Raw genomic sequence first — 17,863 nt, forward strand, 5'->3', positions numbered from 1 at the left:
AGACCTCTCAATCACACTGAAATGTCTGTATTACGTAACAGTCTCTCTTTCGTATCTTCTAGTGATTTCTCAGCTTTTGAATGGATTAAAAGGCCTAAATCTTTTTGTCAGGAAAAAGCAAACCTAATCAATGAAAGTCAATGAAAACTCGAATAATTTTCTGGAGGACTTGTAAGTCGGCCTGGAAGTGCTGTAAAAATGCTACTATTGAGGAGAAAGTGCTGAAACTGAATGGGAACAGCATGGGAAAGACATTTGGATGCATTCCTAACTCTAACTCACATTTGGTTTCTGGAAATAATGTTGTCAGAGTATTATGGGGATTAAAGCAGGAGAATTATACTTTACACAGTAGTTTCCTGCGGCTGTCACATTGTTCCTCGTTCGATCATTAAAGTTCATAAGTATGCACTGCTTTTCCTGACCACCCTCTGTAACAGTGTCTGTGATTGGTTGCAGGCCTGCTTCTTCCACTCACCCTGTGTGCTGGCGTCCGTGATTGGTTGCCCTCACACTAGCTGTCTGGGTCCCTGGAAGTGGAGAATAAAAATAAATAAATAATTGAAAAAAATGGTGCAGCATCCCCCATATTTTGATACCCAGCACAGATAAAGCAGACAACTAGAGGCTGCAGCCCCCAGTGCTTCATAATAGAAGGACCCCATGCATTGTTTGGTTTTTTTTTTTTTAATTATTTAAATAAATAGTTAAAAAAAAGTCATGAGGTCCCCCTCAATTTTGATTCCTAGCCAAGATAAAGTTGACAGTTGGGGACTGGTATTCTCAGGCTGGGGAAGACCATAGCTATTGGGCCCTACCCAGTCTAAAAATAGTAGCCTAAAGCCACCCCGGGATTGTCACATTCATTAGATGCGCCAATTACGACACTTTACCCGGCTCATGCTGATTGCTGTGGTGCAGTGGCAATCGGGGTAATATAAGGGGTTAAGGACAGCTGTGATTTTTCAAAAAATCACAGCTATCACCAAGCCTGTGGTTAGTTATGGGGAGGGGTCTACGAGAAACCCCCATTATTAACCCTGTGAGTCAGAATAAATAAACACAAAGCACACAGAGAAAAATCCTTTATGAAAAAGCAAAAACAAATAAAAACACCCTTTTTCTCAAATTTATTAACCCCCAAAACATCTTTGCAGGTCCGACGTAATCTACAGACATGACATCTAACAACGATCCTGACTGCACTACATCTGAGGTCACAGTGCAGGGTCACATTGGAAAACATGACCAAGCACTGTGGTGTCAGGGACACAATGACCGAGCAGCAGCTGTGACATTAATGACAGCAGTGAGTTCACATGACGTCATAGCTGGGGTTCCCAATACATGAAGGATATGAGTATGCTGAACCATCTGATCAGCCTCATCAGGAACCTTTACACTGACCAAGAAGCAACAGTTTGAATGCAAAAGGTGACATTGCATGGTTCACTGTAGAACAAGGTGTCAGAGAAGGCTGCATCTTGTCACCATTTCTCTTCAATTTATATGCAGAAGCTATTTTCAGGAAGGAGGGACTTTCCAAAAAAGAATGAAGAATCAAAATTTCTGAATGAATCATCATCAATCTTACATACGTAGTTGATACAACATTGATATCAACCAGCATAGATGGAATGAAGGACTTACTATGGAGTGTTAAGATGGAAAGTTTGAACATGGGACTTCTACTCAATACAAGGAATATATGATATTTTCCTGAAAAAAGACTTTGTAATTTAAATGTCTCCATTCTCTTTATATTTTTATTGTAATGTTTTTGAGAAATGTTTACATTGCTAAGCCTTCATATTGGTCAATTTTAATACAAAGGAGACAAATATATTGATTACTGCCAGGTATGACCGGTATACATTTGCGATAGATGCCAAAGAACGGGAAGTTGTAAAGGACTTTAACCTACTCAAATCAATGATCCCTCCAGATGCAGCAACAAAACTGGAAGTCATTAGGAGAATAGGTCTGAGCGAATCAACAATGAAGTCACTGGACAAGGTCCTCAAATTGAGGAACATTTCACTGTTGATGAAGACATGGCTTGTACATAGTCTGATTATTTCTGTAGTATGGATGAGAAACCTGAATGATGAAGAAGCAAGACAGAAGAAGAATCAACGCCTTCGAAATGTGGTGCTGGAGAAGGATGTTATCAATACCATGGATGGCAAGAAGAACAACAAATCAATTTTGGAATGAATCAAGCCAGACATGTCATTCAAAGCAAAGATCACCAAACTACGACTTGCCTGCTTTGGACACATCATATGAAGAGAGCAATCACTGAAGAAGGACGTCATGGTTAGAAGAATAGATGGAACAAGGTGAAGAGGAAGACCAGGAATCCGATAGAATGAAGCAATCAAGATAACAATGAATAAAACTCTGGTGGACCTACCTAGGTCAATCTTCCTAGAGAGCGTGAATCCATCAAATCGCCATGGCACAAGATTGAGCTGAGGGCCATTAAAATAAAGATATGCATAAACAGTATTCAAATATTCTGGGTTCTTCAGCAGCCCCCTGTATATAATTATTTCTGAAATCAGTTGTTATTTCTAAGCAGGTGCCATGATTTACTTAGCCTCCTTTGATGTAACGATCTGTCTTTCAGTGTTGGGTTATGTAATCAGTGCACAACATTCCCGTTGTGTGTCAATATTTAATCTTTTTACTATTGGCTTAAAAACTATCAGGCGGATAGTTGCTTCCTACCTTGCCGATCTTTACTGGCACACTGTGGGCACAGACCACTCTTGCTGATGATTCTGCAGCTTACGTTGACATCACATCAACAGAGTAGTGGCTTCTCATCCAGTCTGCTCTCATGACGGGTTGTGACTGTTGGCGAAATGCTGATTGACAGCTGGATCCTCGCTGCCTAACCCCTCACATTTATGTAAACATTTTATATCTTTTCATGGGACAAAATGAAGATATGACACTTTGATAAAATGTAAAGTAGTCAGGGTACAGCTTGTATAACAGTGTAAATTTGGTGCCCTCTAAATAACTCAACACACAGCCAATAATGTCTAAACTCCTGGCAGCAAAAGTGAGTACACCCCTAAGCAAAAATGACCAAATTGAGCCCAATTAGCCATTTTCTCTCCTCGCTGTTGACTCGCCCACCCCAGGGCTATGGGACACCCGGTGCCGGGCCGGACTAGTCCGGGGGTCGTCAGTGGTGGCGGGGCCCGACTCCGTGGCCCTGGTGGGTGTCAATTAATATGGCTGGTGACTTGGGGTGAATAAAGTTTATATTTGTCGTGAGGCCACCTGTGGTTTGCGGCTATTAAGCCGCCACTGCTGTATGAGGCCTCCGGGGTCATGAAATGGCAGCAATGGTGGTACTGCTCCCCACAGGTGGAGCGGTGCCCCAGGGACACTGTTGGTGCTCGTGAGAGTCTATGGTGTAAGGTGTAGTGCAGGGCCGACAGGCGGTGAAAGGACCGGACACAAACAACAGTCTCTTTACCTTCTCCTCTTTTACTTTGCAAACGGTTAGTCCTGGGAGACTGTTACAGGTGGTCGAGGGCTCTGGCCGGCCTGGAAGTAACTGAGGAATCTTTTTGGCCAGATGAGTATGAGGCCTACTCCTGTTCTTTCCTTACTGTTATAGGACCCTGCTCTCTGGATTGGCAATGGCCCTCTTGCTGCTGGGACCGGTGGTTCGTCCCTTTTTCTGTGTGGTAGGCTGTGCAGGCCCTCCCTGGTGCTTCTCTGCTGGAGTCTACACCGGGCCCTTGGGATGCAGCTGTACCTTCAGATTGCTTCTGGGCCAGGGGGCTTGCAGCTCTCCTGCCCTCCGGATTCGGCTACCAGGGAAGGATTTTACACCCTGGCAACCACAGACTCCGATGTCCGAGTCTCTTCTGTGCCTCTCTGCTCCTCCTGGTTCACTGGGCCAAGCTACTCCAGCTCCAGGCCCCAGTCCGCAGGACAGCATTACTCTGCGTCTGCTCTCTCTGCTTTCTTTCCACAGACTGAACACTAACTCCTCCCTCAGGTCAGACTTAAGGAATGCTCCCTGGAACTCCAGGTTCAGAGCTCCCCCTGCTGGCCTGAGGGAGAAACTGCGTTGGATGGTAAACTTACTGGCCAATAGACCTCCCAATTACCTCCAGGCTCAGCATTAACCCTTTGGAGGGGCAATGCTGTTGTGGCGACCAGGACCTTGGGCGCCACACTGTCATGTGAGTCATTAGTGTTACAAGGTGTCAGGTGTGAATGGGGAGCAGGGGTGTTACATTTGGTGTTATCACTCACACACTCTCCCATACCGGTCACTGGAAGTTCACCATGGCTCCTAATGGCAAAGAATTCTCTGAGGATCTGAAAATCATAATTGTTGATCTGCATAAAGATGGCCGAGGCTATAAGAAACTGAAAGACCATACAGTGGTTTAACAAGAGAGGATCCACTCAAAACAGGCCTCTCCTTGGTCGATCAAAGCAGTTGAGTGCTGTCAGCATTGCTGAAGAGGTTACAGGGGTGGGGGGTCCGCCTCTCAGTGCTCAGACCATACACTGCACACTGCATCACATTGATCTCCATGGCTGTCATCCCAGAAGGAAGCATCTTCTAAAGATGATGAGCAAGAAAGCCTGCAGCTTGATGGAGACAAGCAAACTAAGGACCTGGATTTCTGGAACCACGTTGTGTGGCCTGATGAGACTAAGATAAACTTATTTGGTTCAGAAGGTGTCAATTGTGTAATGGCAATGAGGTGTAAGTACAAAGACAAGTGTGTCCTGTCTACAGGTGGCGGGAGTATCATGGTTTGGGGCTGCATTAGTGCTGCTTGCTGTGAGGAGCTACAGTTCATTGAGGCAACCATGAATGCCAACATGTACTGTGACATGCTGAAACAGAGCATGATCCTCTCCCTTCGTATTCCAACATGAAAACAGCCCCAAACACACCAAAAAGATGACCATGACCTTGCTAAAGAAACTGAGGGTAAAGATGCTTTACTAGCCAAGCATGTCTCCAGACCTAAACCCTATTGAGCATCTGTGGGGACTCCTCAAACGGAAAGTGGAGGAGAACAAGGTGTGTAACATCCACCAGCTCCGAGATGTCATCATGGAGGAGGGAAGAGGATCCAGCGGGTCCTGTGAAGCTCCAGTTATCTTCATGCCCAAGAGAGTTAAGGTAGTGCTTGAAAATAATGGTGGCCATACAAAATATTGACACTTTGGGCCCAATTTGGCCATTTTTACTTAGGGGTGTACTCATTATTGTTGCCAGTAGTTTAGACCTTAATGGCTGCATGTTGAGTTATTTAGAGGGCACCAAACTTACATTGTTATACAAGCTGTACACTGACTACATTACATTGTATCATATGGGTCAGATCTTCAGTGTTGTCCCATGAAAAGATATAATAAAACATTAACAAAAATGTGAGGGATGTACTGACTTTTGTGATAAACTGTGTATACAATAACATGGGGATATTAAGAATCCTTTTTATGAACTATATGTAAAAAAAACTATTTGGTTGATTGATGTATAATTTTCAAATATAGGAATTGCTATAAATATGTGGATTGAATACTTTTATAATTATGGCATTGACAAAGTTTAGTCTTGGAATGTTGTTGTCTTCCCTGTAGCTGTGATAAATTAATACAGAGAAATCAATTGTTTCTATCTTGAATGTTGTTGCCACTTTTCCGTTTCTTAAGCACATAATTCTCAAGTCTTGAACTTTAGTACATCATTATCATCATAATTGCATCTAAATCCTAAATGATAAAGCGTAATTCTGGATAAACTCATGCAATAGATGAAGATTTGAAGTCGAGCGAATCTTTTAAATATTTGATATCTCCAGCTTGGTCAAAGTTTTTAAGCAAGATTTGATTTATAGTGAATCGGTTCACCACAAATCAAAAGTCTCCAGTTGCCCTTAAAAGACGTGTGTAACACTCTGAGGTCTCCTAGGACTGTATCCATCCCCTTTCAAGCCATTTAATGCAAACATGCAAGGTGACCTCAATATTTATGGCTCTGGGTAATCAAATGGTAACAGCTGGTAATCAGCAGCCCATCCTTCACACACTAATCATTTTCACTGCTGTGCTGTCACACACTATCTGTACACTCTGATGGGCTCAACTCAAGTAACAAGTATAATGGAATAATGTAAGTCAATGATTGTGAAGTTCGGCTCTTCGTCCACATACAGCCAGCCAGTAATAGAGCATTTCCGGCAGGAAGGAGGGCAGAGTTTATTTGGTTTTGGACACAGTACATCCGAAAATGTTGTTTTAACCCCCAGTGAGAGCCATTCAGAGACTGCAAATGACTCTCCCTAGGGTACATGCACACATCATGCAGTGAAGTCAGCCTGTTGTCACGCTAGGTATGGGGAAGTACCAAGTGAATGGCAGAAGGGAAACCCTTTGTGTAGGGAAGGGGGCCAAACCTACCGCTGTGCCCTGGATTCCCTCACCACACTAGATAGGTTCCGTACCTATGCTCCGAGCCAGACACCTGACCCTGGCTGACCCTGAAATAGGCCATAGGTAAGGAAAGGATGGGATGAGCGCTTAGTCAACCCACTAAGTGTACCGCCCCCGTGCTAGCGGCCGAGACGCTCGGATCCGGAACTGCGGTGGCTTGAGGGGTCTCCGGACCCGGGGGAGGGGTGTCGTGCGGACACTCGAATTTAAAAGGGGGGATATGTACAGGTTAGAAGTTTGTGACGCCACCCACGGTGCGTGGTAAGCTGGAGTACCACCGCTGCTGTTGGGAGCGCCCGGTGGTGGTGGTATGGCAGCAAGGTGTTTAACCCCTCCGTGGGTAGGGGGTTTGCACCTGGGTCCGGTGATGGTAGTGAAGGGGTGCCATTGGGGAGGAAAGGGTTTTCTGCGTACTCACTCAGTCCAAGAATACTGACACCGACAACTTGTAAACCAGAATTCTGAGCACCGCTGCAGCAGGGAGGGCGCACGCGTGGATCCGTGCCCCTTGGTGTTGCTTGTTAGCCTGTGACCTTTTCCGTGGCACTTTCTTCACTATTTGGACCCTGTAGTGTGGAACTAGTCGGGTCCCGCTCACCCGTATGGCTAACGGAGTGAGCTTGCTCTCAGGGTTCACGCTTGGGATTTTCTGGACTATGTTTGGGAAAGTCCTATCCCCTCGTTGTGCTAGTACCCAGATTTTGGAGCAGGTGGAGGATGAATCTTGAAGACTTCACCCTCATCGGGTTATTTACCAGGATGTGTGAAGATTCTTCCCGGCCTAGGGTCCACGTACCCCGTCGTGCCCTGACCCCTGTCTGGAGATGGCTCAAGGCCGCCGGCTGCCCTCCTTGGCAGAGCCGTGCCCGTTGACTCGATCCCCTGCGACAGGGGTTCCAGCTCCTACCAGGCCCAGACCAATGTTTGCCACCTAGTATTTACAGAGAGCCCTGCTCCTGACCTCCTCTCTCCTGCTCTTAACACCTCTGACTCTCCCCTACCAACCCCCCAAGTGGGTGGCCCTATTCCCTTCAGGCCCCCCCCCAATGGTGTGTCTGGTGGGTGTGGTGCAGAGTGTTCCTAGGGTTTTGACTGGCTCTGCTCTTAGCAACACCGAAGGCCATGGATCCGTAACCAAGGAGGATTTGGATACTGTGCAGAAGGGCAGATTGCACGATAACCTGTGACGACCTGATAGGCCAGGGGGCGTCACATAAGCTCTAAAGAACACACAGGGAATACAAACGGGGGGGGGGGGGGGGGTGAATGAATAATTTATCTCCAAATGACTCAGGGAGAGGAACTGAAACAATAACAAAGTTTCTCCAGATGAATCCAAGCTGACTGCTTGCACTGAAGACTTGTTAAGGGTAATAGACCTATCACCAGTACAGACCAGAAAGCAATGAGGGTATTTAAGGATACAAAGGGAAGTGCTGATGAAAACAGCTGACACGGTGAGGAACTCTGTAGTGTTCTAAAGGGATAAGAAATAAACCTCAAGCAGAGGAGATACATCAGATACCACTTACACCAAACAGGAATAATAGAAGGTCAGGGAGCAGTTTGCACAGCTAAACGCTGCGACCTTCTATAGCCGGACACCACGGGACTGTCACTCATGACACACCCTTGACACCTGTGCATTGTTTTCGTTGTTTCACTGACGAAACATCCAAGCAGCCACGATACTCAGAAGAGCACCGAGAGCACCCCGATGCTCGACCGAGTACCGCGCAGAGCACGCTCGCTCATCATTAATAGTAACATTAACAGTATTATTCATTCACTGTGTTGTAGACACTAGTCATTATATGGCGGTACCATTCAATCACTGTGTTATGGTTAATAAGAAGCTACTATATGGCAGTACTATTAATTATGTCTTTTTATTACAGGCCTTTTTGGTGAATATATAACTCAAAGACCACCTCACCTGGATCTTGTTGAAGGAGATTCTGGCACAATTTCTTGCACTGTTCAAAATGACCTTGATATCAGAAGCCTTTCGTTCATTCGGCGCTTCACAATAATTCTGCAGCTTTGCATTTATAGCACCAATGCCTCTAATTTATCATTTTCTGGGACATTTCAAAATATGAAATGTGAGAGAGAAACAGCGGCTGGAGAAAAATCAACATGTAAAGTCAGAGAAGGTAAGGCCTCTCTATCTGGTTATATAGACATTCACCGAAATTAGTGATATCCCGATACTCGTTCTATAACTGCTAAGTAAAATGGTTGTCACGTGGCAGTAGATTTGCTTCAGTGTGCCAGAAAGCCCTTTAGGCGCTGGGAATTACAAAATGTATGATGCATTAAAGAGATTGTCTAGGTTTGGCAAGAAAGTCTTCAATCACTGCATATGGTGCACACTGTCAGGATTCTCCGGGAGCTGATGGTAAAATAGCCGCAACTCCTGGCCACATTCCAAATACACATGAGCGGCCTCAATCAATTCACTTGTATCTGCTGAAAATACTGATGTTATACTTTGTAAAATACACGCGTTTTTGTTTATGTTTTTTGCATGCATTTTCATTGTGTTTTTCCCTTCATTCATTCAAATGGGTGGAAAATGATGCAACGAGGCTGAAAGAATTAAAATCCTGCAGATTCGAAACTGAAAGGACAAAATAAGCAACATGTGCATCAAATTTAAGTACTTCGCTGGCATTAAGAGACACTTCAGTTTTTATGGAAAAACTGTGCAGAAAACATGCAGCAAATATTTTGTGGGCCTGTCCGGTTACTTTCAATTACACCGTCGCCCGGACATCACCTCTACCTCCTCCTATTGACAATTGTTGTGGAAACAAGATAAGTCCGCAGTGCCCAGACTCCTGATCATGGGCACAGACCGCTGCATTCTCCTGTGGAGAGTAGGGGCGTAACTGTGCCACCCCCGCGACAGCTGACGGGCTGCTCGGATCCGGATCCATAGTGGCTCGAGGGGTCTCCGGACCCGAGGCGGGGTCGCGCTGCCTCCCGAAAATAAAAGGGGGTGAAACAGAAGGATTGGATAGTGTTCGTGACGCCACCCACGGTTCGTGGTAAAAATTGGGATACCACCACTGCTGCGTTTAGGGGAGAGGGGAGCGCCTGAGAGCGATGGAATAGCAGCTATGGATGTTAACCCCTCCGTGGGCAAGGGAAGGTGTCCCGGGGCTCGGTAATGGAAGGCTGGGGACCCGTTGGAAGCAAAGGGGCACAACGTACTCACACAGTCCAGAGATGCTGACACTGACACCAGGTAAACCAAAGTCTTGAACGCCCTGCAGCGTTAGTCCGAACACGTGGGGTCCGTGCCCCTTTGGCGTTGCTGGTTGGTCTGAAGCCTTGTCCCTTGGCACTGTGTTTACACTTGGTGGATCCCTTTGCCTACAACTTCTCGGGTCCCGCTCACCTGCGTGGCTAGCAGAGTGAGCTTGCTCTCAGGGTTCACGCTTGGGATTTTCTGGATGGTTTTTGGAAGTCCTATACCTCTCAATGTGCTAGTACCCCGATTTTGGAGCAGCTGGAGAGCGGTTCATGAAGATTCCGTCCTCGTCGAGTGAATTACTGGGCTGCATGAAGCTACTTCCCAGCCTAGGGTCCACATACCCCATTGTGCCCTGGCCCCTGCCCGGTTATAGCACAAGCCCGCCGATCTGTCCTCAGTGGCAGTACCATGCCCCCTGTCACTACCCCCTGCGACCGGGGTTCCAGCTCCTTCCAGGCCAGGCCAACATCCGGCACCTGGGACGGTTAAAGGAGCCCAGCTCCGCAGCGTGACCTTCCTGTCACTGCTCACTGGCACTTCTCCCTCTCTACTACTCCAACTCCTGAGACTTCTGGCCCACCTTCTACCATCCCTCCATCTGGGCGGCCCTATTCCCCTCAGGCTGCCCAATGAGTGTTTGATGGGTGTGGTGCAGAGTGTTCCTCAGGATTTGTGTATACCTGTTCTTAGCAACACCAAAGTGACAGGACCCGTAACCAAGGAGCAGTGGGTACCATGCAGAATAGAAGATTGCACGGCCCCCTGTGATGACCTGATAGGCCAGGGAGTTACATTCCCCCTTGGTTAAGCGTAGCTCGTCCGCGAGCTATATGACGCCAAGCATTTATTGAACTTGGAAGAAAAAGAGGTTAACATAAATAACATTCATTCAACAGGTTCATCCCACATTAGGGAGGGTCTTATACTTTAACGTTACTAAACTAGAGTTCATCTGTCAGCAGGGGGACGCCACTGGTTGTGATTGCGGTCCCTTCCTGCGACAGTCCAGTGCCAACGTCCCGGATCCCTATAACCCCCCGCCCAAACAACCTGTTAACCCTGGAAACCTAAATGGGTCCTTGATCGGGTTAAGGTCCCGGGATGTGCCAGATGACTCTTTTGGCACAGGAGGTGCAATTATGTACAAGACTAAAGTTTGTGTTGGTCACGCCAGTCCTGTGACCGTGGTCCATTTTTGCTTAACTATTTAAAACAACAAAGTCCATGTACCGAGTGTACACTTGTAATAAATCTAGAGGAAAATCAGGTTACTTTCTCGTTTCATTTAAAACCATTTCATTAAAGCATTCATATTCTAGCAGTTTCTATATGAAAAATAACAAACTGTGAAAAACAACAAAAGAAAGCACCAATACCTAACAATTCTATGGCATCATTACCTGTTATTGTATTAACATTTTTACTTAGTAGATGGTCGGGTCTCGTAGCTACGCTTCTTTGCGGCTGCGTGCTACCTCTGCCGACACATACCCTTCCTCAAACATTCCGTGCTTTGTCACCTCCAGGGCATATCAGCCCCGTTCCCCGCAGTGTCGGGTGTAAGTGACCATTTCTCCAGGCTCTAAATTACGTGCGGGGTGTTTCCAAGGGAGGTGTGGGGATATGTCCCTCCGGGACACAAACACCCCCGCTGTGAGGCCTGCTTAACGGATAAAACCCCATCCTTGCTCGGGGTCAAAATGATCTACCATACCACGGCACCGTGGCCCTCTGACCCATGAAGCAGCGCTCCTCACCTGCTCCTTTTCAGCTCAGTTGTGGGCGGCAAGGTCCCGCCATCGCCGATCTCTGGTGACAATTTCCTGTTGTAGCTCTTGGCTGTGTCGCTCCCAGTAGGGAGAGTCGGCGTCTGGCCTCAGCTCCCTAACTGGCTCTGGCATGAACTGGACTCGTGCGGCCCCAACAGCCGTCAGGATGCCGCGCGGTAGTGGAACCGGTGGACCGGAAGGTCCCACTCCCACTGCTGTAGGTAGAAAGACCGACTGCTCCGCAGCCGGGAATGCAGGGCCCAGGTGCTCCGCCTCTGAGGACGGGCCCGGTGATGCGGCCGGGTCTGGTCTGGCCGGGCTCCGGGGGGTCCGCTGACGTGACTGGGATGACAGTAGACATCGGGGCTGCTGCTGGAGCTTCATATGAAAATGCTGCAGGTTCCGCTGCCGGGATGGGTGATGGCAGCTCGGCATCCGCCGAGCACGGGGTAGGTGACGATGGAGTGGTTGCCACAAGCGTATCCCTCAGCCGTCATGGCCGGATTAGGGTAATCAACAGGGACTGGGTAACCACTTACCCTCTCATCACATGGGATTTCGATCTCACGGGCCCGCACCGCCATCGCCAGGCTCCTCATCTCTTCCCTCCAGTGATTCAATGTGAACTGGAACTGCATCCGCATTCTCCTGCACAGCTGCTCGGTTTCTTCTTCAATCCAAGTCGCGGTCGGGAACAGCACGTTCCGGTGACCAGCTCCGCTCCGTCATCTTGCCTCTGCGTTGTCCAGGAACAGTATGGCAGAGTCCTGGCGTCCCTGCTTCTCTTCTGCTTTCGCTACATTCAGGCACACCTCCTCGGTTTTCTCCCAGCACTCTTTCGCGCGCTGTGGCCCTCTGGGAACGTCCGGTTCCTGTTTCAGGCTGAGGACGAAGGGTGGGGCTTCGGCCTCGCGCACTTTCCGAGGAAGATGGAGTTTTCTGATACGAAAACAGCGGAAAAATGGCGGACGTCGCAGGAAAAAGAATTTGGACCCCCGGACTTCACTTTTCAGGGCACATGTAACCCAGGTTAGTGGGTCCTGCTCGCATCCTGTTCGTGACGCCAAGTTTTTCGGAGGTGTGCCGCCCCCACGACAGCCAACGGGCTGCTTGTTTCCCGATCCGCAGTGGCTCGAGGGGCCTCCTGAAAATAAAAGGGGGGGAGGAAGGGTTGAATAGTGTTCGTGACGCCACCCACGGTTCGTGGTAAAAATTGGGATACCACCGCTGCTGCGTTTAGGGTAGAGGGGAGCGCCCAGGAGCAATGGAATAGCAGCTATGGATGTTAACCCCTCCGTGGGCAGGGGAATGTGTCCTGGGGCTCGGTGATGGAAGGCTGGGGACCCGTTGGAAGCAAAGGGGCACAATGTACTCACACAGTCCAGAGATGCTGACACTGACACCAGGTAAACCAAAGTCTTGAACGCCCTGCAGCCTTAGTCCAATCACGTGGGGTCCGTGCCCCTTTGGCATTGCTGGTTGGTCTGAAGTTGGTCCCGCTCACCTGCGTTTCTAGCAGAGTGAGCTTGCTCTCAGGGTTCACGCTTGGGATTTTCTGGACGGTTTTGGGAAGTCCTATCCCTCTCAGTGCGCTAGTACCCCGATTTTGAAGTGGGTCTTGAGCGTTTCATGAAGATTCCGTCCTCGTCGGGTGAATTACTGGGCTGCATGAAGCTACTTCCCAGCCAAGGGTCCACGTACCCCGTCATGCCTTGACCCCTGCCCGGTTATAGCACAAGGCCGCAGATCTGCCCTCCATGGCAGTACCGTGACCCCTGTCACTACCCCCTGCGACCGGGGTTTCAGCTCCTTCCAGGCCAGGCCAACGTCCGGCACCTGGGACAAGTACAGGAGCCCAGCTCTGCAACGTGACCTTCCTGTCACTGCTCACTTGCACTTCTCCCTCTCTACTTTTCCTACTCCTGACACTTCCAGCCCTCCTTCTACCATCCCTTCATTTAGGCGGCCCTATTCCCCTCAGGCTGCCCAATGGGTGTTTGGTGGGTGTGGTGTTCCTCAGGATTTTTGTATACCTGTTCTTAGCAACACCAAAGTGACAGGACTTGTACCACCCCGTGCTCGGCGGCAGCCGAGCCGCTCGGGTCCGGACCTTCAGTGGGTGGCTCTAGGGTCTCCAGACCCAGGGGTTCCACGATCACGCCGATCTAAAAGGGATTGGCGGTTTGGGGAGGTAGGTGTACGGCCGGAGCCGTGTTTGAGTTTGTGACGCCACCCACGGGTTGTGGTGAAGGTGGACACCACCGCTGCAATTGCAGGGCACCCGGGGGAGATGTTGCGCAGCAAGTTGTTAACCCCTCCGTGGGTAGGGATGGTGGCCCCAGGACCCGTTGGGGGAATAGTTGGGCAGTGAAGGAAGATGGGCGGTCGGTGGGCACTTGTGTACTCACGATTAGTAACACACATAAGTCTCTGGTAAACCAAGGTGATGATGGTCGGGGCCCACAGCCAGCTGCAGTCTGGTCTCCCACCCGGTTGGTGGTCTCTGCCTTTCTCGTACACCTGTTTGTGTGATGGTGGACTACCTGCGCCTGCAACCTCAGGAGTCTGCTCCCCGGCTTGTAGATGTCGGAAGAGCCCTTGGCCCACAGACGCTGGCCCGTGGGATCTCTCTGCCGTGGCGGTGGTTTTCTATCCCCCTCGTTGGGCTGTTGTCTTCAGTCTGGACTTTGGGTGGGACAGGACCTATAGTCCTGGCCGCAATCAGTTAATTAGCTAGCCCCCAGTAGCTTCTGGACTTAGCTTCAGAGTCTGAGTACCCCCCTTTGTGCTCCGGTTTCCGAGTCGGTTCCCCGGGTCGGTACCAGCGGGCCACTATCCTGTCCTTGTTCAACATGGTTCCACCAAGCCGTTTTACCGGCTCCTGCAGGCAAAGGCCTCCGTATGCCTCCTAGCCAAAGGTGCCCGGGCTCCTACCCTGGCACCTGTCAGTCTGCTACAGGCCTGTCACACAGGCTTGACCTCCTCCACTCACAGACTCTCTGTTACGGTTGCTGCGAGCACTGGAGACTAAGTCCAGATTTCTTACTACTGCACATGTGCGAGCGCTGGAGACTAAGTCCAGATTTCTTGCTACTGCACATGTGCGAGCGCTGGAGACTAAGTCCAGATTTCTTGCTACTGCACATGTGCGAGCGCCGGAGACTAAGTCCTATCTTGGAGCCATTGCACATGTGCGGGTGACATCATCGCTGACACGAGGTCACATGTCTCTGACACCTTCTATGCCGATTGGTCGCTGGTCATGTGCTTGTGATGCCTTGCTCGGTGATAGGCCAGCATGACGTCACTCCTGTCGTTCTGGCAGCGGATTGGCTCTGGTGTCCTCCATCTTGGATGAGGCACAGAGTCTATATAAGACCCTGACACACGCCGCATGGCGCTCAGTCCTCTTGGTTCATGCATAAGAGTAGACGCTCTGTGCGCGTTCCTCTAGGCATTCCTCTGTCTATGCTAGGTGAGCGCTACCAGCAGGGTAGCGTTCTTATACCTTACAGCTTCGGCTGCTGTCCGTATCCTTACCTCTTAGGGGAGCGGACATAGGCAGGTGCCTGAGGCACATGGTCTGGCTGGGCCTTGTGGTTCGACTCGTAGGTGGACGTTGCCGCTAGGGTAACGTTCCTTATACTGCGTCTGGCAGTTGTTCGTATCCTCGCACACTAGGGGAGCGAACAGAGGTAGGAGCTTTGTGCGGCTTATGCTGCTGTTCGTCTCTTTTGCACCACTAGAAGAGCGGACCTAGGCAGGTGCCATATCTAGTGGTTCGTGTCCTCGCACACTAGTGGAGCGAACGCAGGTAGGAGCTTTGTGCGGCTTACGCTGCTGTTCGTCTCTTTTGCACCACTAGAAGAGCGGACCTAGGTAGGTGCCATTTCGCACACATTGCCTTTGTCTCTGTGATTATTAACAGAGATCATTCCACACACCCTCCAAGTAAGGGAGGAATTGCTTTACTTACTTATTATATCCTTCTGTGAGTTAACAGAGGTATTGCACTCTGCCATAGTCTGCAGCAGAGTCTTTGCACGGTGGACCCTGACTGTCTGATACTCCTTTAGGTTATCAGACAGCCCCCCGTAACATTAGGACTGAGCCAAGGGTCTGGCAGTTATGGCAGAATATCAGCAGTTACACCGTTACATACAAGTACTTGAGTCACGGCTCAAGAGTATAGAGGATAAACCTCAGACCATGGTGACATCTGCACATGATCCTCGACTTGCTCTGCCAAACAGATATTCTGGCGATGCCAGATCATGTCGTGGTTTCATTAGTCAGTGTCAGATACACCTAGAGGTCAACTCTTCTCGCTTCTCTACGGAGAGGTCCAGAGTAGGCTTTATCATCTCCTTACTTCAGGACAAAGCCTTAGAATGGGCGACTCCCCTATGGGAGCGCTCTGATGTGGTTACTCTGAGACATCAAGACTTTCTTGATGCTCTTAAGGCAGTATTCATGGGTCCGCAGGTTACCCATGATGCGGCCCTGAGACTGTTAGATCTATCTCAGGTTCGTTATCCACTAGTTCTTATGCCATTGCTTTAGAACTCTGGTGGCAGAACTAGATTGGCCAGAGAAGGTGTTGATTCTTATCTTCTGGAGAGGGTTGGCAGGCTATGTCAAGGATGCTCTTGCTACTCGTGAGGTCCCTGCTTCTCTGGAGGACTTGATCACAGTAGCAACGAGGATCGATGTACGCCATAAGGAACGTAGACTCGAGGTCTCTTCCTCACGCCCTAAGCATCGGGCTATTCCAGTTGTTGAGGGTCCACTACCATCTTCCTCAGCATCTGAAACATCTCCCACTCCTATGGAGTTAGGTCATACGTCTTCCAGACTACGCAAGTCTGGTCCTCCTATATGTTACGTATGTCGTCAGGCTGGGCACTATGCCAACAAGTGTCCTAGTCGTCAGGGAAACTCCCTGGCCTAGTAACCATTAGAGGGGGGTTACTAGAGACGTCTTCTGCACCCTCTAAGTGTTGTATCCCAGGTCAGCTCTCGTTATCTGAGAATACATGGCCTATTATGGCTTTTGTGGATTCCGGAGCTGACGGGACTTTTGTGTCCTCAGGATTTGTAAAGGGACACAATATTCCCTCTATCATGTTAGAGGCGCCTATTCCTGTCCGTGTTGTTAATGGAACTATGTTGTCTGACTCCATTACATTGAGAACAGTTCCCTTGCGCCTTTCCCTGTCTCAGGGTCACATAGAGGAGATTTCTTTTCTTGTTTTGCCTGAGGGTATAGACGACATCCTTCTGGGTCTCCCATGGCTTCGAACTCATGCTCCTCACATTGACTGGGAGTCTGACAGCATTATTAGTTGGGGTTCGAAATGTCAGTCCAATGTCTTCCCTTACCACCTAAGGTCATTGCGGTTGCATCTACTGATCTCTCTCCCATACCTACACCCTATCTGGATTTCGCTGACGTGTTCTCCAAACAGGGTGCTGAGGTTCTTCCACCCCATAGGCCGTATGACTGTGCCATAGACCTTATCCCAGGTTCGGTTCCACCTAAAGGCAGGGTTTACCCCCTGTCGATACCTGAGTCGGAGGCCATGTCGACCTATATAAGAGAGAGTTTAGAGAAGGGGTTCATTCGTAAGTCTGTCTCTCCCGCGGGAGCTGGGTTTTTCTTTGTTCGGAAGAAAGAGGGTGATTTGCGTCCCTGCATAGATTACAGGGGTCTCAACGCAATCACAATAAAGAACAAATACCCATTACCTTTAATTTCGGAGCTCTTTGACAGATTGAGAGGAGCTCAAGTTTTTTACAAAGTTGGATCTGCGGGGGTGCGTATAACTTGGTACGAATTCGAAAGGGTGACGAATGGAAGACCGCTTTTAACACCCGAGACGGTCACTATGAATACCTCGTCATGCCTTTTGGGTTATGTAATGCACCCGCAGTATTTCAGGACTTCGTAAACGATGTGTTCAGGGATTTACTGTTATCCTCAGTAGTGGTGTATCTGGACGACATCCTGATTTTTTCTCCTGATCTGGAGACTCATCGTCAGGATGTCGTTCGTGTCCTTTCCCGTTAAGGGAGTACTCATTGTTTGCTAAACTCGAGAAATGTGTATTCAAGCAGTCCTCATTGCCTTTTTTGGGTTACATTATCTCACAAGAGGGCCTGGCTATGGATCCTGCGAAGCTCTCTGCTGTCCTGCAATGGTCCGAACCTCATTCCTTGAAGGCGGTGCAACGCTTCTTAGGATTCATAAATTATTACAGACAGTTCATACCCCATTTTTTCTACTTTGGTGGCCCCTTTGGTGGCCTTGACTAAGAAAGGTGCTAATCCCAAAGCCTGG

At 49.0% G+C, this 17,863-nt stretch overlaps 1 protein-coding gene across 2 annotated transcripts in view; it reads left to right on the forward strand.

Annotated features, from left to right (window-relative positions):
- Nucleotides 1–17,863, forward strand: part of LOC142310361 (uncharacterized) — a 216,143-nt gene that overhangs the window by 147,982 nt on the left and 50,298 nt on the right. For both annotated transcript variants that reach the window (XM_075347879.1, XM_075347881.1), the window contains exon 3: nt 8,391–8,648. In XM_075347879.1, the coding sequence (XP_075203994.1) occupies nt 8,391–8,648 (258 nt within the window). The remainder of the gene's footprint in view (nt 1–8,390; nt 8,649–17,863) is intronic.

The sequence above is a fragment of the Anomaloglossus baeobatrachus genome, chromosome 5 (assembly GCF_048569485.1).
Source record: "Anomaloglossus baeobatrachus isolate aAnoBae1 chromosome 5, aAnoBae1.hap1, whole genome shotgun sequence".
Taxonomy (NCBI): domain Eukaryota; kingdom Metazoa; phylum Chordata; class Amphibia; order Anura; family Aromobatidae; genus Anomaloglossus; species Anomaloglossus baeobatrachus.